This window comes from Myodes glareolus, chromosome 11, assembly GCF_982192425.1.
Source record: "Myodes glareolus chromosome 11, mMyoGla1.1, whole genome shotgun sequence".
NCBI classification, from domain to species: Eukaryota; Metazoa; Chordata; class Mammalia; order Rodentia; family Cricetidae; genus Myodes; species Myodes glareolus.
This window is the reverse complement of record NC_142036.1, coordinates 38,756,597-38,777,421: the sequence shown is the minus strand read 5'-3', so window position 1 is coordinate 38,777,421 and position 20,825 is coordinate 38,756,597. Positions and strand designations below refer to the sequence as shown.

The 20,825-nt window shown below is 44.9% G+C and overlaps 2 protein-coding genes across 9 annotated transcripts in view; one reads left to right on the top strand and one right to left on the bottom strand.

Annotated features, from left to right (window-relative positions):
- Positions 1-1,598, bottom strand: part of Tmed8 (transmembrane p24 trafficking protein family member 8) — a 30,492-nt gene extending 28,894 nt beyond the window's left edge. For 3 of the 8 annotated variants that reach the window (XM_048449298.3, XM_048449299.3, XM_048449300.3), the window contains exon 1: positions 1,394-1,598. In XM_048449298.3, the coding sequence (XP_048305255.2) occupies positions 1,394-1,511 (118 nt within the window). In that variant the 5' untranslated portion in view covers positions 1,512-1,598. The remainder of the gene's footprint in view (positions 1-1,393) is intronic. The other 5 variants (XM_087911602.1, XM_087911600.1, XM_087911601.1 and 2 more) reach the window with 2 other exon arrangements.
- A 118-nt stretch (positions 1,599-1,716) lies between these two features.
- Positions 1,717-11,800, top strand: Samd15 (sterile alpha motif domain containing 15). The gene is made up of 3 exons (XM_048449297.3): positions 1,717-3,745; positions 4,891-4,989; positions 11,307-11,800. Exons 1-3 carry the CDS (start codon positions 1,892-1,894, stop codon positions 11,640-11,642), a joined length of 2,289 nt encoding a protein of 762 aa, XP_048305254.3. The 5' UTR covers positions 1,717-1,891; the 3' UTR covers positions 11,643-11,800.
- The last annotated feature ends 9,025 nt before the right edge of the window (positions 11,801-20,825 follow it).

Genomic DNA, 20,825 nt, shown 5'->3' with positions numbered 1-20,825 from the left:
ATTTATGAATACTGGCACATATGGGGGACAGGAGTTTATAAGACATATACCTCACACCTCTATATAAGGGCTTATTTGTGTAGCCTTTATCATCTTTCAGAAAGTATCCTTAAAATTTTTTTCTTTTTTTTTTTTTTTTGTGGTTCTAGGGCCTAACCCAGGACCTCACATATGAATTCTACCACTGAGCTACAGTCCACCCTGATTAGAATTTTTTATTACTAAAATATCAAATATAGTACCATAATATCAAAAAGAGAATAATGTGTGTATGTAGCAACACCATGGCATAGGAGCTATTTGGGATACATGTAGAAAAGCATGGAGGGCGCATGTTGAAAGGGACATTCAGGAATAACTCTGCGGCAGCTCTGGTAATTCGGCTGGGAAAAACAGACTTTAACCTCATTCCAGCCAACTGCCTTGTACAGCGGGCATCTTGAGTTTCATATCAAGTACTTCAATCACAGTGGCTCATACAACCTCCCACCAACGCTGTGAGACATGGGTACTTTCAGTACCCACATCTTAGAAAAGAGGAAACTCAGACACGTTTAGAAGTTAAGTCCCTTGTCCAAGGTCATTAAAACAGACTCCACACTCCAGCCAAGCACCCAGGATCCACGGCGGTGCGTCAGTCACTGCACTTGATGTCCACTCTCAGAGCTCAAAAACCAGCTACTTGCTACTCAGGGGGACCAGATCGCTCCCCCTCTAGAGGATCCTTTTAGTGGCACGCCCCTGTGATGATCACAAGGCTGAAAGGTGACAGCGTGGTAGACTATCCCTTTAGTCTTTAGACACTTAAGTAAATTCACACGAAGGAACTTATGTGGCCTGAAATGGACACACTGGCACAACAGGAGGGTGAGTCTCGGAGAATGAGACTGCAGCCTCTAGTTCCTGCCTTTGCTCCGACTAAGATGCTCCTTCAAAACCTCCCAATTCTGGCTGCGCTCCATCTCTCCTAGTCTAAAGGATGCAGGGGACCGCGGCTGGGCGCGGGGGCCTATGCGCAGCAAAGTGGGGCTCCGACAGAGGAAGGCGGGCGCCCAGGAAGACGACGGCAGGAGCGCGCGGAGAAGCGAGTCTGGGGGACAGAGGTGGGGTCGCGCGCGGAGCGAAAGGCAGGGGCGGGAGGTGAGCGCGGTGCGAACCGAGGTGGGACACAGACGCAGACAGACGCCAAGGAGGTGCGGCGGAAGGAGCTCGACTGCCAACCCGGCAGGTCGGAGAAAGGAAGCGGGACGGGAACCAAGACGTTTCGAAACGGAGTAGAAAAAGACCTGGAGCGCAGCCGTGGTCCCCGGGGCAGTAGGGATACGGGTCGCCCGACGTGCGCGGCCCCGAGCTGAGCGGCACCCACCCTTCCAGAGCCCAGGCCTTTGCGTACCTGAAGCGGCCGCCTGGCTCCCCTCCACTCCCTGTCGCTCCCCAACGCCTCCAGCCGACCCTCGACGAGCGGCGGGGCTCCAGAAGGCCGGCCCCTCAGCCGCCTGCCGGTCCGACATCTGCAGCCCGCGCGTGGAGCGTCACCGCAGCTAGCCGCTTGCGGCTCCGGAAACAGCCGAAGGCAAAGCGAGCGCGGCAGCCAAGAGCCGAGGGGAGCCGAGCGGAGCCCGGGGCCGGAAGAAGCGGCGAGGCGGCGTGGGGAGGGGGGAGCTGCCGGAGCTCTGGCCAGTTGAAGCTGGCGACGTGGACGACCGGGGGAACGGGGAGGGGTGGTTTACTACGTGCTTTTGATCGCCTGTTTTTACGGTCGACACTTGTAAGGCTCGACAAAAATCTCTGGAAGAGACAGGAAGACACCGCCGGAAATCGTTGTATCCATAGAGACGCTGTCGGAAGTTGAGGTTGCTAGGAGGCCTTGGGCGCGTCAATTGACTGCCTAATGGCCGAAGTCCCAGAAGATTATGAGTCTGACCCAGATGAAATTCAGGAGCCTAAAAGAACTAAATCTCTTAGATCTCATAAGTTGCATAATTCCGAATCAGATACCGTGGTAGAGGTAACCCCTGAGATGCTGCCGGACCAAGAGCCAGAGAAACTTAAGACTGAGGAAGATGACTTTGAAGAGGGGAAGCCAGGGAGTGCAGAAAACGAACTACAAGAGTCAGCCAGGACGCCCGAAGAAGAAATTCTCAAGGAGACCAACATGGACCTACCAGAGATAACTCAAATGTTGAAGTTAGAGACATCATGGGAAGCAGGAGGAGAGGACTTGAAGGTACCAGTGGATGAGAAACATGAGGAGTCAGACCTACAACCACCAGACGTTTCAGTAGATGTACTACTACTCACAGAACCACCTACAGAAACAGACACACAACTACCAACAGAAACCGAGACTCCAGAGGCTACGAGCAGTGAGAAAATACTGACGTTACCAGAAGAGACTGAGCAGGAGCTTCCAAAGCAATCACGTAGGAAGGAAGATGAAGAAATAGGTCCAGAGCAAAACACACCAGATTTTCCAAGTGAAAAACCAAGAAAATCGATTGAAGAGGAAGATCTACCTCCATTAAAGATGACCAAGTCCGAAATTACAAAGATACAAGAAGAGTCAGCTGAAGAGAAAAGTACAGAGCCATCTGAGGTGACTAAGCCAGAGTTTCCAGGCCAGACGCTAAGAAAATCTACCGAGGAAGCAGATATTAAGTCTCCACAAGAGATTCGAATAAAGTCCACAGAGCAGATACGCACCGAGCAGCAGCCTGAGCAGATTAAGCCGAAATTCCCAGGCCAGAAACCAAAACAGTCAATTGAAAAGAAAGTTCCAGCGCCGCTGGAAAAACTCAAGCAAGAGCTTTCTGGGGAAGAATTAAGAAAACCAACTGATGAAGCAAGTCTAGAGCTCTCAGAAAGGATGACATCAGAAGTTCCAAAGGAAACACCAAGTTCTATTGAGGAAGAGATTCCAGAGACACTGGAAGTGGCTGCTCTGGGATTCCCAGAAGAGATAGACCCTGATGTCCACGGGGAGACACAGAAAAAGTCAGCTGAGGAGAAAGTTCCAGAGCCATCAGAGGGTAGGAAACGAGCAGGTCAAAAAGGAAAGCAGAGAAAATCAAGTGAGAAGTCCGAATCGAAGGGAACATTAGTAGAGTCAAGGAAGGAGAAGGCTCCAGTGCTCCAAGAACAGATGGACGCAAATTTGCCTAAGAAGAAACTACAAAAATCAACTGAGGAAACAGGTCAAGGGCCACCACAGACGACCAAACCAGAAGTGGAAGAGAAGTCACAACCAACACCAACCAAGGAGCTAGAGTTATCCAATGAACCCAAACCAGGAAAGACAGCTCCAGAACTTCCCAAGGATCACAGGCCAGGATCAAGCAAACTGAAGTATCCTGTAGGCAAGGATGAGCTAGTATTTCCCGAATATCAGAAAAAGATGGCAGAAAAAGAAGCTAACAAGGCTAAAAGTGAAAATGAGTTTATGATAGGCTCTCCCAGAGAAAGTGTTGAATCAGGCAGTACAGATTATGAATCTTACGAACTCCTCAAAGCGTTTCATACTGAACTCAATGAAGTACTTCCAACCGATCCTGCTTCAGAGTCTTGCATAGAATCGAGAGACTCAGTTAGTGAAAAGAAAGTTGTAGTTTTACCTCAGGGGTCGGAGAAAATGGAACTTAATGAATTCAAGATCAACAAAAGTGTGAACTCACCATTTGAACACCTTAAGTGGACCTCAGAGATGGTTGCAGAGTGGATTGGCGAGCTAGGCTTCCCTCAGTACAAGGTACACGAAAACAATGGTTTTTGAGGCACATCCTCTGATCCCATTTTCTCCTCTCAACTGACATGTTCTCTTGCCTCTTTTTCACTAGAAATGCAGATATGTCCTGGACTGTGGGGAAAGTGGATTTGGATTGTGTGGGTCTTTTTCTGTCTTGGATGTGTGGTGGTGAAGGTTGAACCCAGTGCATTAACACATATTAGACATACATGTTTACCCTATCACTGATATCTATATTGTATTTTAGAAGAAAATATTACATGTGATTTTCCTACTCATCCAAATTATTATAGTTCTGCTCACTGTCTGCATAAAGATAAAAATTGTGTAAAGTCCTCTTTTCATAGAAATCTATATTTTTAACACACGTAGGCTAAATCAGGCCTTTCTGCACTTTTGTCAAGATGTCTCAGTGGCTACTCCCTTGCCCTGAATTTGTGCTGTCATTCTTAACTGGCTGCCCAATACATCATATGTAGGTAGCATGGTCACTTCAGAGTATTAATGCCTGTTAGCTATCAGCCCAAATTGGCTTTATCAAAAATAGTATGTGCTTCTTAATTTATTGATGCTAACTATGACATTAGGTTGTGACAAAGCACAGGATCTGAAACCTTTACTCCAAAATGTCCTTGAGACTTCGCATGGTGGCTCAACTTTATAATCCTAGCACTTTGGAGACCAGAGACAGGCAGATCACCACAGGATGGAGGCCAGACTCGGTTATCAACTGAGTTCCAGGTCAGCCTGGGCTCGAGAGTGACACCTTTCCTTAGCTCTGACCCCCCCAAAAAAATTATTGACAACATGCGAAAGCAGATTGAAGCCACAGCATGAAATTTAACCCAGCACTTTTATTGTTTTATTTATTTATTTATTTATTTATTTATTTATTTATTTATTATGTATTGGTTTTTTGAGAGAGGGTTTCTCTGTAGCTTTGGAGCCTGTCCTGGAACTAGCTCTTGTAGACCAGGCTGGCCTCGAACTCACAGAGATCTGCCTGCCTCTGCCTCCCGAGTGCTGGGATTAAAGGCGTGCGCCACCACCATCGCCTGGCTATTATTTTTTTTAAAATGTGGTTTTGTCCCTCTTTTCTTCCAGTTATAGTAGTACATGTGTGAGTGCTGTTCTTCTTGTACCAATAGGAGTGTTTTACTGCAAACTTCATCAATGGTCCCAAACTCATCTACGTGAACTGCTGCAACCTGCCTCAGATGGGGATAACTGATTTCGAAGACATGAAGGTGAGATGTGTATTAGGGTCCCAACTCTTGGCTTAGGATTCCAGGTCCTCCGTAAGTTGGCTCCAGCCACATTCATTCTCTCCCGGTTGCCACCGAACTGCATGAGTCTTCTCCAGACTGCCTGGTCTAACTCACAGCCTCCTGCCTGCTTGTGCCTGACGCCTCTGTGTCTTCGCTCAGGTCCCATACCCTTGTACTGAAAGTATGAACGGGATCACCCTTTAAGGGCCGGTTCCTCCTCATGTCCACAGGAAGTTGTTCTTCACATTGCTGTCCCATAGTAACCTCTCTTCCAGAGCGCCCAGTAACGTCTTCTGTCTTCGATACCCGTTTGGCACCTATGTAACATTATCTGTATCTTACCTACTTTGCTGCCTGGCTTTCAGACAAGTTACATAGGCCTCACCTATGGAGCACTGATTAGTCCTTGGCCAGTCTCCTGTGCTCGGGCATGCCTTCCTTTGTAGTATTTAACAGCCTTACACTGTGTAGCATACATAACTCCTTTGGAACCTTTTCTGTAGCACTTAACCCCCCCTTACACACACACACACACACACACACACACACACAATAGGGTCTATTTAATATAGGAAGGCCATAAATGTTCTTCTGCAGTAGTTTCTAAACATGGTTTTCAGAATTAGATTTGTTTTTTTTAAAAGGGTTTTTTGAAATGAAGACTATTTGGAATAGAATAATGTATTAGGTTTCATCTGTTTCATTTTTGTTTTGTTTTGTTTCTTTTGTTTTCAGAAACAGGGTTTCTCTGTGTAGCCCTGACTGTCCTGGAACTTGCTTTGTAAATCAGGCTAGCCTCAAACTTCAGAGTTCTCCTGCCTCTTAACTGCAGAGGTCCACCTGCCTCTGCCTTCCAAGTACTGGGATGAAAGGTGTGTGCCGCCATCACCACCCAGCTCAGATTCAGTTTTGTTAAAGATAGGTTCTAGTCTCTACCATTGAATGGTTTGAATAAGAGTGACCGCCATAAACTCATATTTAAATGTTTAGTCATTAGGGAATGGCACTATTTGAGAAGGATTAAGTGGCTTGGCATAGTAAAAGGAAGTGAGTCACTGGGGACGGGCTTTGAGGTTTCAAAAGCTCAAGCCAGGCCCAGTGCCTCTCTCTCTGCCTGAGGCCTGTAGATCTGGATGTAGAACTCTCAGTCACCTCTCCAGCATCATCTCTTCCCATGTGCTGCCATGCTCCTCACCATGACCATAATAGACTAAATCTCCGAACTGTAAGCAAGGCCCCAATTAAATGCTTTCTTTTTGTTTTGCTTTGTTTTTGTTTTTTAAAACTGGGTTTTTCTGTGTAGCCCTAGCTTGTACCGGAACTCATTCTGTAGACCAGGCTAGCCTCAAACTCAGAGATCTGCCTGCCTCTGCCTCCCAGGTGCTAGGACTGAAGGTGTGCGCCACCGCCCGGCTAAATGTTTTCTTTCATAACAGTCACTGTGGTCATGCTGTCGCTTCACGGGAATAGAACAGTGACTAGGACAACCCTCCAAAGTTTTTAATTAAAATGAAAGATTCTGGGACATGTTTCCTACAACTCTGACGTAGAATATTATTTTAAGGTGTGTTACTTTTGTTTATGCTCTGGAACATTTGCTTAACAATGTAAAGATGTTGTTTTTGTTAATGTCTCATTTGTTTAACTCTGTGAAGCTGTGAATTTTTTGCCTAAACAAAAAAACACCCAAGTGGTCTAAAACACCTGACGGTCTAATAAAGAGCTAAATGGCCAATAGCAAGGCAAGAGAAAGGATAGGTGGGGGCTGGCAGGCAGAGAGAATAAATAGACGGAGAAATCTGGAGAGGAGGAGGAAGTCTGGGGCCAGCCACCCAGCCACCCACAGAGTAAGAAGGAAAGAAAGATGCACAGAAATACAGGAAGGTTAAAAGCTCAGAGGCAAAAGATAGACAGGATAATTTAAGAAATAAGCCGAGCTAAGGCTGAGTGTTTATAATTAAGAATTAAGCCTGCGTGTCCATGATTTATTTGGTAGTGGGGTGGTGGTCCCCTCAAGAAGTCATAAGAGTAAAGAGTATACAAGAAAAAGAAAAAAAGTGGCCAACAACACAACTCAAGTTTTAGGACCATATTCTTCTGTAAATCATATGACTCAGAAAGACTTGTTAATATTCAAGTCTTTCTGATGACAATTAGAAAGTCTCTGAACAATTAAAACATGGAGTCCTAACTGAACCTTCAGCTCATTTATTCAGCTAATCGCTGTGCTTTGCTGAGTCCTTATCATGTGGTAAGTGCCACACATGGATCCATCTGATCCTCAGAGAAAACTGTGTCCCAGTGGCAAAAGATCACTCAGATAAGATCAGAACTTAAATGCTTCCTGGGATTCATGCTCTGCCTCTCTAAATGTATATTCTAATTGCCACAAACTTCCATGTACATAGCATAGACAATCCCACTTCCCATATATGGTATTTCCAACCTTGCCTTCACATGGCTGCCAAGATCTCAAGATCAAACGCCTATTCTGTTTATGTTAAAAGAATGATACATTCTTCCCTGTGACTCTAACATCTACCTAGAATGTACAGGGAATATAATCACATTGTCAACCCCAAGATTGCATTCTTTACTGGGGAAACCTGTTTCTAGTGTGGTGTGGCTCAGCCCTAGCACACACCTTTAATCCAAGAGCTTTCTGCCTGAATATTGTAAGCAGGATTAAATAAAGTCACCATAAGTTAAAAGGCAGAGCAAGCAACAGTTGACAGGAAAAAACATAGAGAGCAAGAGGCAGTGGGGAGGATGGAGAGAGGGGGGGGGGAGAGAGAGGGGGAGAGAGAGAGAGAGAGGGAGAGAGAGAGGGAGAGAGAGAGAGGGAGGGAGAGAGAGAGAGAGAGAGGAAGAGAGAGAGAGAGAGAGAGAGAGGGAGGGAGGGAGGGAGAGCAGCACAGGAATTAGAAGGGAGGGACAAAAGAATAGCACACCTGTGTCTTTCCTCTCTCTTGGAAAATGATTCCCCAAGGAAGATGTGGTGATACCTACCTTTCCAGCTACTCAGAAAGCTGAGGATCATGTTCAGAGCCAGCCTGGGTGACTAGCTCTTACAATGAGACCCTGTGTCGTTACAATCAACCAGTCCAAACACAGTCTCGGCAGCTTTAGTATAAGTGCCTTACTGTAAACTATTAGGTAGCACAGATTCACAGCTACATATCAGTAATTGTCACTAGACAGTTTTTCATTTTAAAAGAATGTTTAATTTGTACACTTGAATTTACAAAAGAGTTTGATAATAGTGTATGTATCTGTGTGTGTGTGTGTGTGTGTGTGTGTGTGTGTGTGTGTGTGTGTGTGTAGGTCCAGTATGGGGGAAGGGACAGGTGACCACAGAGGCCAGAAAATGGCACCTGAGTGCCTGGAGCCTGGACTAGAGTTTCAGGTGGTTGAGAGCCGCGGGACATGGGTACTGGGAACCAAATTAGGGTCCTCTGGAAGAACAAAGGGTGTTCTTTTATAAATTTTTTAAAAGATTTTTATCTTTGTGTCAGAAGAAAGCATCAAATCTCCTGGAGCTGGAATTCCAGGTGGTGGAGCCACCCAGCATGGGTGCTGTAAGAGCAGCAAGGCCACCGACTCATTTCCCCAACGCTTTCTTTTTCATACTCTTTGAAAGGATTTTGTTTTATATATAATTATTATGTTTGCACATGAGTGTGTGCACCCTTAGGGGCCAGAGGCTTCATGTCCCCCTGGAGCTAGAGTTAACACGTGATCCTGAGCCTCTGGTGTGACTGCTGGGAATCCAGCTCTGACTGTAAACTGCTGACTCGTATCTCCAGCTAATGTCAACATCTTATGTGGTTATGGTATGTGTTTATTAAATAATGGATCTTATTCAAATTCTGTGTTGTTTTTCACTGAATTTTTTCTTGGGCACTATGATGAACATTATCTGAGATAGTTTTCTGATTTTTCATAACGAAGCTTTTGAAGGGTAGTGATCAGGTATTGTGTGAATTTCCCTCAATTTTAGTTACTCTAATCTTTCTCATATGAGACTAAAGTTGTGGGTGGGGAGGGGCTATCACAGAGGCCCCGAGTCCTTATCAGATCTGGGGACTCAGTGTCAAGGATTTATTATTGGAAACATGAAAACCACTCACAGGTGGTGACGGTCAGGCTTCCTCCATGTGGAGTCACTGTTTCCTTGTGTATTCTGCTTTGAGAAATGAAGTGCTGAGTCTAGCTAGCATTCATGGGGAGGGGAATTAAGCTCCAACTCCTGGAGAGAGGAATATTGGAAAGTATGGGCTTATATAGTAAAACTACTGCAATGACAAGTACGTTGGCAGAGGCATGATTTGAAGCTGTGTAAACGTCTTGCTCCACCTCAGGACTTTTGCCACTGACTTTAGCATTTATCACGAAAGGCTGCCTGCACAGTCACCACCCTGTCATTGTAATGATGATTTTCCCCCTTTATTCCTTCTGTGTTTGGTTGGGATGCTTCCATAGGAAAGCCTTCTACACTTCCTTTTCCCTCACTTAAAAAATCCATTTCCTTGTCTCTATCACTTTGGTTTCATGGTCAGTTATTGTTTGGATTACAAAGCAGAATGATCATTATTTGCTTTTTGGCTCAAAAAAAAATCCCATCTTTGATTACTGGATGATGTTTAGATTGAGTTGTCTTCCTTTGACATGCCCTCTCCTCCCAGGAAGTGTCTCCCTACTTTCTGGGACTACAGGAAGCTTCAGTCTCATTTTGCTTTTCCTCCTTACAGCCCTAAATAACCATGTCTCCACAAAGCTCTGGTTATTTTTATCAGAGAATATTTAATGTGGACACTGGTTGTGCAATTGCTACTGGAATGTCATTCTCCCAAGTAATCTCAAACCCATTACACAAATATCTGTTTTGATATCTACCTCTGTAGATATCAATCTACAATAATAATAATATACACATACTGGCTTCTCTGACTCTTCACAGCTTAGGTTTGTTCTAGCCTTTCCAGCCTTCATAGCTCCAAGCCCTATTGCTTATTTACAACTTTTTATAATAGTGAGAAGCCTGGCTCTTTCCATACAGAAACGTGTCCCTTTAAGAGATAATTGTACCAAATAAAGTATAATGTTGTGTTCACTTTTTTGTCTTTAAGACTTACAGTATTGGACTGGAGAGATGCTCTCTGTGGTTAAGAGCACTGACTGCTCCTCCAGAGGTCCTGAGTTCAATTCCCAGCACCCACATGGTGGCTCACAATGATCTATAGTAGGATCTGATGCCCTCCACTTATAAAAAGTTGCATAAGCAGAAAGAGCACTCTCTCTCTCTCTCTCTCTCTCTCTCTATATATATATATATATATATATATATATATATATATAATTTTTTTTTAAAAAAAAAAAGGACTTGGTGAGCGGTGATGGTGCACGCCTTTAATCCCAGCACTTGGGAGGCAGAGGCAAGCGAGGATCTCAGTGAGTTCAAGGCCAGCCTGGTCTACAAGAACTAGTTCCAGGACAGGCTCCAAAGGTACAGAGAAACCCTGTCTCAAAACACCAAAAGCCAAAAAAAAATAAAAAATAAAAAAAGACTTAACAGTATCTATACACTATTTTCCAAAGTTAAATAAAGTAATTTACATTGCCTCTTTCTACCCATTTCAGAGTAATTACACCCAAAGTTTGTAATTGTCCTCACCTGTATTCTGTCCTATTCTCCCAACACTGACTTTTCACAGTGTCATATGGTGAATTCATTCTTTGTTGTGTGCAAGTCTGTGGATGTCAATAAACGCTTCGAGAAGCATATGAAACAGTTCCCTGAAATTTAAACTTCCTCTGGGTCCCCATCACTGTCAGCCCATCCTTAGATTCTGATTCTTGGCAATCGTCTATTTGTCCTTGTTAATTTTGTCTTTTCCAAAACATTGCACAAATGCTGGGTGTGGCTCACGCATGCAATCCCAGCACTCGAAAGGATTCAGCGCTTAACAGTTTAGTTTTAGCTGGGCATAATGTTACATGACTTTAATCCCAGCACTCGGGAGGCAGAGGCAGGAGGATCTCTGAGTTTGAGACCAACTTGGTCTACAGATCAAGTTCCAGACAGCTAGGGTTACACAGAGAAACCTAAAAAATAGTCTCAGAAAAAAAAAATAGTTTTATTAGGTCAGTTTAGTAAGCCATTTGGTTTTTCCTCACTCTGTTCTCGCGCTCGCTGAAATAATTTCTTAGTATTGAAGAGACATGGCAATACTGAATAAAGCTTTGATTTCCTTGTCTTTTCAAGTTAGTCACTCTAAAATATCCTTTCGTTTCAGACAATATCTCGTCATATTCGAGAGCTTCTGGGAATCGAGGAGCCGCTGTTCAGCCGCAGCATCAGCCTTCCCTACAGGGACAACATCGGCTTGTTCTTAGAGCAGAAAGGTCACAGTGGAGTCAACTCCGCCTCCCTGACCTTGTCTGAATTTGTTAAAGCGGCAGGGTTGCAGGAGTTCGGTCCGGAGTTGGACGCTGCCGAGGAGCACGAGTCTTCACTGACGGAAAGCAGCCAGGAAGAAAACAAGGCAGCGTCACTGCAAAACACCAGCTGTGGAAAAGGGTGGGCGCTGCTGGGCCAGGAGCAGCAGAGAAAACCTTTTCACTCAACTTGAAATATCAAACTAAATTAGTTGGGGCAAAAGGCGTGGTCTTTCTCGGGTTTCTCCTCTTCATCAAGGGTGAGACGTAGGACTGCTGGCTCCGGTGTGACTCACAGCCTCTTCTCTCTGTTAAAGCTAACAATATTTATCTTCCTGCATAATTTTCAGAATTTGTGTTGAATTTGAATACACCCAGTACTAAGATTTATTAGGGAAATGATAACTGAAAAAAAAGGTCTCTGCAAGGCATAGTAAATATCTCGAATCCTAGAACTATGCCGGAGGATCATGAATCTGAGGCCAGTCTAAGATACGTAACATGTCTCAGAAAGCCAAATAACATGTCTCAGAAAGCCACATAAACAAAATGGTTTTTAAAAATCTCTTTCAGGGATTCTTTGATGCTGCTTATAAGATGGGATGGGGCTTTATAGTGATGCTGCTGATGCAGGGTCACCCACACTCCTGTATGCTCAACAGCCTGGGCCTGATGATCCCTGGCCTACGTCAGATGAGAATGATTGTAATTTTATACTAAGATAGAAACTGTGATATGTCTTAGTCTGATTAGAGGGATTCTGAGAATCAAAATGAAGACAACAGGGCTGGAGAGCCGGCTCAGCAGTTCAGAGTGCTGATTGTGCTGTGGAAGGACCCTGGTGCAGTTGCCATCATCCAGTTAGAGCTACCGGGAACTCCCCTGCCAGGGGATCCGAGGCTCACTGCTGGTGTCCATGGGCATCTGACAACTGTGGTCTCACAAACTCATGCAGGCGGGCATGCTTATAGTAAAGAAGACCTTTCTTTTTCTTTCTCTTTCTTTCTTTTTTTCTTTCTTTCGTTTTCGAAACACGGTTTCTCTGTGTAGCCCTGACTGTCCTGGCACTCACTCTGTAGACCAGGCTGGCCTAGAACTCAGAGATCCACCTGCCTCTGCCTCCCAAGTGCCAGGATTAAAGGCGTGCACCACCACTGCCCAGCTAGACATTTTTATTTTAAAAAGCTTAAAATAATCCCCAAATATCAGTCAGCTTCCAGAGTGTTTTTTGTCTCCCCAGTTTCCCATCCAAAGGAAGGAGCAATGGAGCCGGAAACAAGCAGAAAAGTGAGGCAGTGGAAGGTGACGGTGACAGGGAAAATAGCAGCTTCAGGAAGGAAGAGCAGAGCCGGGCCTGGGAAAGTCCTGCGTGCTCAGAGCAGGAAGAGAAGATGAGCAGGACCAGGGCAGAGTGTCTCTGCAGTCTTCCGTTTGTTTACACTGGGGTTGATTTAAATAGTGCAAGTAAACGGACAAATGGCAGAAGAGCCTGAGAAACATCCTCATCGCAGCCTCGCTCGGAGACTGAGTCCTTTCCAAACCAGGTGGAAAGGATCAGGGCTCTCCAAACATTCAAATCAGCTGAGCCAGGTTTAGAACAGGCCGGGGGTAAAGCCACAGGCATTGATATTTACTGCGGAAGGAGGGACAGTTCCTTCAGTGGTATTGCCATGGCCCTTGTTCCAAAAGTTGCCCCCACTCATGATTCTGTAGGTAATCCTAATTAAACTTCATTAGTTCACTACAAAAATAAAAAAGCTGTTTCATTCTTGAACAGGCATGAGACTGGCAGCACAGCACAGGCAGGCTGCTAAGATCTTGCAGGGACAGAGCCCTCTCTTAAATAGGCAGGTGCAGTCTTTTAATACAGGTGAATTATCTATATCCAAATGGAGAAAACATTCTATCAATCTCCCTAATGCTTCGACCCTTTAATACAATTCCTCATGATGTGGTTAACCCCCAACCATACGATTATTTTCATTGCTACTTCAGGACTGTAATTTTGCTATTGTTATAAATTGTAATATAGATATATGTGTGTACTGATGGTCATAGGCAATCCCTATTCACCCCCAGGGGTCTTGGTTCTCACCCAAGAGGGTGAGAAACACTTCCTAAGATAGGGAAACACCACCACCTACCTCATTGCTCACATTTCAGACAATGGCCCAAAGGCTCCCAAAGAGACTGCCCGGAGCTATGAAGTTGTCAAGAGGCTTATTCAGCTTTTTGGAAGATTGATATGTGTCTTCAAAACCAAAGATCTGCAGTGTGTGTGTGTGTGTGTGTGTGTGTGTGTGTGTGTGTGTGTGTGTAGGCAAGGGGTCAGCCTCTGGTGATGCTTCTCATTTTTAAGAATGCTATTTAATGTGTTTGGGTGTTTCACCTGTGTGTGGTTGTGTTCTACATGAGTGCAGTGCCCAGTGACTCCAGAAGAGGGCATCAGATTCTCTGGAACTGGAATTACAAAGGATTGCAAATCACCATGTGGGTGCTGAGAACCAAACCCAGGTCCTCTGCAAGAGCAACAAGTGTTCTTAACTGCTGAGTCATCTCTCCAGCCTCATGTGCACCTTATTTTTGAGGACAGGGTCTCTCACTGGACAGGGTTCACCAAGTAAGCTAAGCTGGCTGGCCAGAGAGACTCAAGTATGGTCTGTTTCTGTAATCCCCACATCAGGATTACAAGGGCACCCCATAATGGTTGGGATTTTATGTGGACTCTGGGGATTGAACTCAGGTCCCTGTGACTGTACTATAAATTAATTTTTGGTTGATGGGACAAAATACCTGACAAAAACAGTATAAGGAAGGGCTTGCTTTTGGCTCACAGTTCAAAGGTACCATGCTGTGTCAGAGAAGCCATGGCAGCTGGTCACATTGCAACATTGCATCTGCAGTGAGCAATGCTACTGCTCACTCCCCTTCTTTTATATTTCCTCCCGAACCCCAGCCCATAGCGTGGGGCTGCTCATGTGTAGGAGTGGTGATGGAGAATTGTCTGTAATCTGTCAATCATGTTTTAAATAAACGCTGATTGGCCAGGCAGGAGGTGTAGGTGGGAAAACCAGACAGGAAGTGGAAATGATGCAAGGAGAGCAGGAGAATTCTGGGGAGGAGAAAGTTGATTCCTCCCACTCCTGCCCAGATCACCGAAGCAGCAGGATGTGAACTGCCCCACTGAAAAAGGTACAGAGCCTCATGGCTAACATAGATCAGAAAAATGGGTTAATCAAGATATGAGAGTTAGCTAATAAGTCGCCTGACCTAACAGGCCAATCAACTTTATAACTTACGGAGTCCTGTGTGGGTGATTTTCTCTGGGACTAAATAATTGTGAGGACCTGGTGGGAGGACAGAAAAACCCACAAACAAGCAGGCCCAAGTCTCACTTGCATTTACCTAAACTAGAAACCCCTCACAGCCTGGTCCAGAGGCTTGCTCCCATGGTTACTGTTAATCCCGCTGAGTTGACAAGATTACCTTACTGACTGAGCTATGTCCCCAGCCCTCACAATTACGTTTTCTAAAGAACTGTTTTAAGGAAAAAGAGAGAAACAAATTCAGGCATCAGAGAAGAAAGAGAGGCTGGCAGAGATGGGCAGGACTCTGATGTAGTAACTCAGAGACCCAAAATTGAAACTGGAGACAATTCTTGTCTGGACTTCTCTGGAAAAAAAATTATTGAATACTTCTTGTTGCTTAAATCTCTCAGGCTCCCATTTTGCTTTGCTTGTCTTGTGACAGGATCGCATGTAGCACAGACCGGCTGAACCTTGCTGTGTAGTCAAGGAAGACTGAGTTCTCCTGTGTGCACCTCCTACACCCGGCTGCTTCCTTTATAGCAGTAAAGCTTAGCTGGTCTTTTTCTCTTGGCCTCGCTGCTTTTAAAGTTTTTAAATCTTGTGTATGTAATGTGGGGGGGGGGGCTTGCGCATCATCAACATGTGTGGAGGTAAAAGAATGACTTTGTGGGATTGATTCTCTCATTCCACCTTTACCTGGACTCTGTTGAACAAACTCAGGTCATCTGGCTTGTATGGTGGGTAACAATCACCATTACTTAATGAGCCTTTTTTTTTTTGCATGTGTGTGTTCTTGTTTTGTTTTGTTTTTCACTAATTTATTATACATACAGTGTTCTGGTTGCATGTATGCCTACTTACCAGAAGAGGGCACCAGATCTCACTACAGATGGTTGTGAGCCACCATGTGGTTGTTGGGAATTGAACTCAGGACCTCTGGAAGAACAGAGCTACCTCTCCAACCCCCAGTGTGTGTGTTCTTTATGTATGCATGTCTTTTATGTGTATGTATGTACATATGCATGTGTCTTTTATGCGTATGTATGCATGCCTTTTATGTATACGTATGTGTTCTTTATGTGTATGTATGTGTTTTGTGTGTATGTGTGTGTTTATGTATGCATGTCTTTTATGTATATGTGTTATTCATGTGTATGTTTTATGTGTTATCTACATGTATGTATATGTTCATGTGTGTTCTTTGCATGTATGTGCATGTTCTTTACGTGTGTGTCTTTTATGTGTATGTATGTGTTCTTTGTGTATATGTATGTGTGTGTTATTTGTGTGTGTGTGTGTGTGTTAGTGGGGACCACATGTGTGAGTGCATTTGAAGATCAGAAGTTGTTGCCATGAGTCTCCCCCATCATCACTGTTACATGATTTACAGAGGCAGGGACTCTCAGAGCTCACTGACCAGGCTAGTAAGGGTAGCCAGCTTGCCCTTGATGGATTTCCTGAACCCACAACCACCACACCCACCAGCTCAGCTTTACTCGGGTTCTGGGATCCAAACTCTGGCCATCTTCTTTGTGCAGCAAGCACTTTATCCACTGCGCCATCTCCTCGGTGCCTGGGTCTCATTTCTTAACGCTAAAATCCACTGTGATGCTAATAGAGCACAGAGGGCAATGATCTACCTTGTCTAACTACACACCTGAACAAAACAAACTAATATTTGTGCTACATATCTGTATTTGATGACAAATCAACCCTGCCTCCCCCCTCCAATTGGATTAGGAAGTTTTATCAGAAACCATCCTAAGTAAATAAATAAAAAGAAAGCATGCTGGAATCCTTCAATTTACTTAACACATGACTATGCAAAACAACAAAATGTAAATGGTTATTATAAGCCCATGATGATTTCCATGTATTGTGCATGGTTTTACTCAAAAGCCCCTAAGCATTCAAAAAACGAAAACCACGGGTCTATCAGTGGCAAAGCTGGGAACTTCACTTCTTAGCATGGTGGGGTCAATGTTTTTGTTTTCAGCCCTATTATAATTGACAAAAAATATTGTAAAGCAAATGCACACCACAGAAATAAGATCAATATATTGCAAAACTTTTTCAAGAATTTAATGCAAGTGCCAGCTTTGAATGTACTTTTTTGTTTGTATCTGCCTGTTTTCAGGTAGGGTCTCACCTGTAGCCCAAGAGTGGCCAGCGTCCTGCTGCAGATTCCTGGCATGATGATTACAGATGGGTACCATAACTCCGCATCAATCTATGTTCCTTTTTGTTTGTTTTTATTTTTATTTATTTTTGTTATTGTTTTGGTTTTTTTGAGACAGGGTTTTGTAGGGCACCAAGGCGCCACAACCCTGCCATCAGTTCCTGCCTCTCAAGCAGCTTCGGCCCTGCCCCGAGGCACTTGGCGCGTCTTCCCGAATGGCGCGATCCAGCTGCAAATTGTGAGCTGACTCGTAAGATGAGGAGCGGCCAGAGCCATTCAGACATAGACACGTCTCAGGCTTTGTTCTGCACGGCTCAGGGTCCGGGGTCCTTCGCCATCATCCTCAAGTTGTGCGCTCCCAATAAAGAATGTTCTAAGAAGAATCCTGTTGTGGTTGTCTCTTCTGCTGGTGGATGCGGCGTGCCACAAGTGGTGCCGAAACCCGGGACTTGACATCTGGGCACCGTGCAAGAACCCCCGGCTCATCGGGAAGGATTCAGAACTTAGGCGTATGGAGCGGCGGTACCGGTAAGTTCTCCGAAGGTAACAGTGACGTGCTGGTGGGAGGAATAGACCTATTGTGGGTAGTGGATGTAATCGTTTTAACATCATGGGGAATAACACTTCAAACCCGCGAGTCGCGGAGAGTTTTCTCCGCCCACCTCAGCAATTATTGAAACAGCCCCATGGAAAGCAAAAGGATTACAGACATGGATGAAAGCATGCAGAGAAGTTGGAGGGCCCTTGTCCAATTCAGGGTTAGCTGCAGCCGTGTTGGCGGCTGCAAAAACAGTTGGTAAAGAGCGTGGTGGATGTTTTCGGTGTGAGCAGGAAGGACATTACAAGAAACAATGTCCTAAAAATGGAGGGGAGAGCAAAACAGGAAACCGCAAACCGGGTGTTTGCCCTAGGTGTAAGAAAGGGAAACATTGGGCCAATGAGTGCCAGTCGGTTAAAGACATACGTGGGCAGCCAATTACAACACCTCAAGGGCCAAAAAATGGGAACAAGGGCCCCCGTCCCCAGGGCCCACGAATATATGGGGCACTGCAGAACCCGTCATTTCGCCCCGTCACAGCCAGGAGAGCAACCTCAGGCTCCGCAGGGCTGGACATCTGTGCCTCCTCCAGAGTGGTATTGACACCTCAAATGGGAGTGCAACCAGTAGAGTCAGGTTTTAAAGGCCCACTACCCAAGGATACAGTGGGTCTGCTCCTTGGCAGATCCTCGTCTGCCTTAAAGGGATTGGTCATTACTCCAGGAGTCATAGATCCTGATTATTAAGGAGTTGTAAAAATATTATGTGCTTCCCCTCGAGGCATAACAGTAATCTCTCTGGGGGATCGATAGCACAATTAATTTTACTCAGTCTGCATGCTAGCTTCCCCGCTAAGGATACGTGTAGAGGTGACAAGGGCCTTGGTTCCACCGGGGTTGATCTGGCATGTCTTTTATTAACACTTGACAGCCGTCCAATAATAGATTTAAAGATAGAAGGGAGAACATTTTCTGGACTGTTGGACACTGGAGCCAACCGTAGCATTATAGCCAAAGGCTCTTGGCCAAAACGCTGGCCGCTGCAGTCATCCTCCCAAACATTACTAGGCTTGGGCTATGCCCAGGCTCCAGAAATAAGTGCAAAGGAATTAACCTGGTCCTTTAGTGAAGGACAAAAAGGGAGATTCCAACCCTTTGTGGTGGATCTTCCCATTACCCTCTGGGGAAGAGATGTGCTAAGCCAAATGGACATGAAGCTGACTACTGAATATTCTTCGGCTAGCAAAAATATTATGATGAATTCAGGATTTGTACCAGGAAAAGGACTTGGAAAATGTCTCCAAGGCATGATGGAACCTATAGAGGCACAAAGAAACATAGATCGTAGAGGGCTGGGTTTTTCGTAGGGGCCACTGGGGATGGAATTCCTATACCTTGGACTACCTCCACCCCAGTCTATGTACCCCAGTGGCCCCTCTCACAGGAAAAATTGCTTCCTGCCCAGGAACTAGTCCAAGAACAGCTAGCTGCAGGTCACCTTGAACCCTCGCAATCATCTTGGAATACTCCTATATTTGTGATCAAAAGAAATCAGACAAGTGGAGGTTGTTGCATGACCTTAGGGCGGTTAATCAGCAGATGCAGCTTATGGGCCCTGTACAGCGGAGCTTACTGATGCTTTCTAGCATCCCAGCTGATTGGCCGGTAATCATACTTGACATTAGGGACTGTTTTTTCTCAATACCCTTGGCAAAGGAAGATTGTTGCCATTTTGCCTTTACATTGCCATCTGTTAATCATGAACAAGCAGATGCACGATTTCAGTGGTGCGTCTTACCACAAGGAATCGCCAACAGTCCCACTATGTGTCAGCTCTTTGTTGGACAGGCTCTTAATCCAGCACACCTGAAGTATTCCAACATTCAGGTTTGTCATTATATGGATGACATATTAATAGTTGCACCAACGTTGCTATTGCTGGAAGAAGCTTATGTACAGATTGTTAAGGATCTGGAGAACAAAGGCCTAGTTATAGCCCCTGAAAAGGTACAGAGGGAAGAAGTGGGGAAATTTTTGGGAGCCCTTCTTTCATCAACTCAGATCCGGCCACAAAAAGTTTAGATCAGAATAGATCAATTGGAGACTCTAAATGATTTTCAGAAGTTGCTGGGAGATATTAATTGGCTTAGGCCATATTTGCCCATAACTACGGCAGAGCTTAAACCATTATTTGCCATTCTGGAAGGAGACCCCAGGGTTATGTCTCCGCGCACTCTAACCCCAGAGGTGCGGGAAGTGATCAATAAGGTAGAAAAGGCCATTGAAACGGTGCATCTAACACACATAGTGCCTACCGAACAATTATACCTTTGTGTTCTTCCCACTATCCTGCAACCCACTGCTGTTTTATGGCAAAAGGGTCCGTTACTCTGGATTCATGCACATGCTTCACCACAAAAAAACAGTCGAACACTACCCTACTGCTGTGGTGAATTTAGCATTACAAGGTCTTAAGTCAGCCGTATTGCATTTTGGCATTTTTCCACATGTTCTGCTTGTACCATACACTCCATCCCAAATTCAAGTTTTGGGGGCTACAGTGGATGATTGGGCTGTTCTTCTTTGTAGCTTTTCTGGAAAGATAGATAACCATTATCCTAAAGATCCCTTATTACAGTTTGTAACCCGTCACCCAGTTATTTTTCCCAAAATTACCTCCCCCAAGTCCTTGGCAGGAGTCAAAGACATTTATACAGATGGCTCCAAAAGTGGCCGAGGAGCCTATGTAGTGCTTGGGGAGAACCCAGTTATTGTTCAATTTGAACCAGAGGCACCTTAAAATGTGGAATGTCGCATAGTCTGCCACGTTTTTAAAACGTTTTCAGAGCCGTTTAATCTGATCTCTGACTCGCATTATGTTGTCAATGTAGTTCGACACCTTGAACTTGAATATCAGCCCAAAAAGTCCCGTGGCAAGCGTCTTGATTGAACTCTGCAGCCTCATTAGGCAGTGAACTAAACCCTTTTATATTGAACATATAAGAGCTCATACTCTACTTCCAGGCCCCATGGCAAAGCATAATGCCTTGGCAGATAATGCTGCTAGGGCCTTAGCTTTGCCAGTCCTGACTGACCCAGAACGCACTAAACAGTTTCATCAATTATATCATGTTCCAGCTACAACTCTGCGCTTAAAGTTTAAAATTCCACACCACATCGCCAGGAAGATTGTGACTTCCTGTCCCTCTTGTGTGACCTTCCAACATCCACCTCATACTGGGGTCAATCCTAGAGGGTTGCGACCTGGTGAGATTTGGCAAATGGATGTTACACATGTTTCTAGTTTTGGGAGATTACAGTATGTTCATGTGTCTGTCGACACCTGCTCAGGC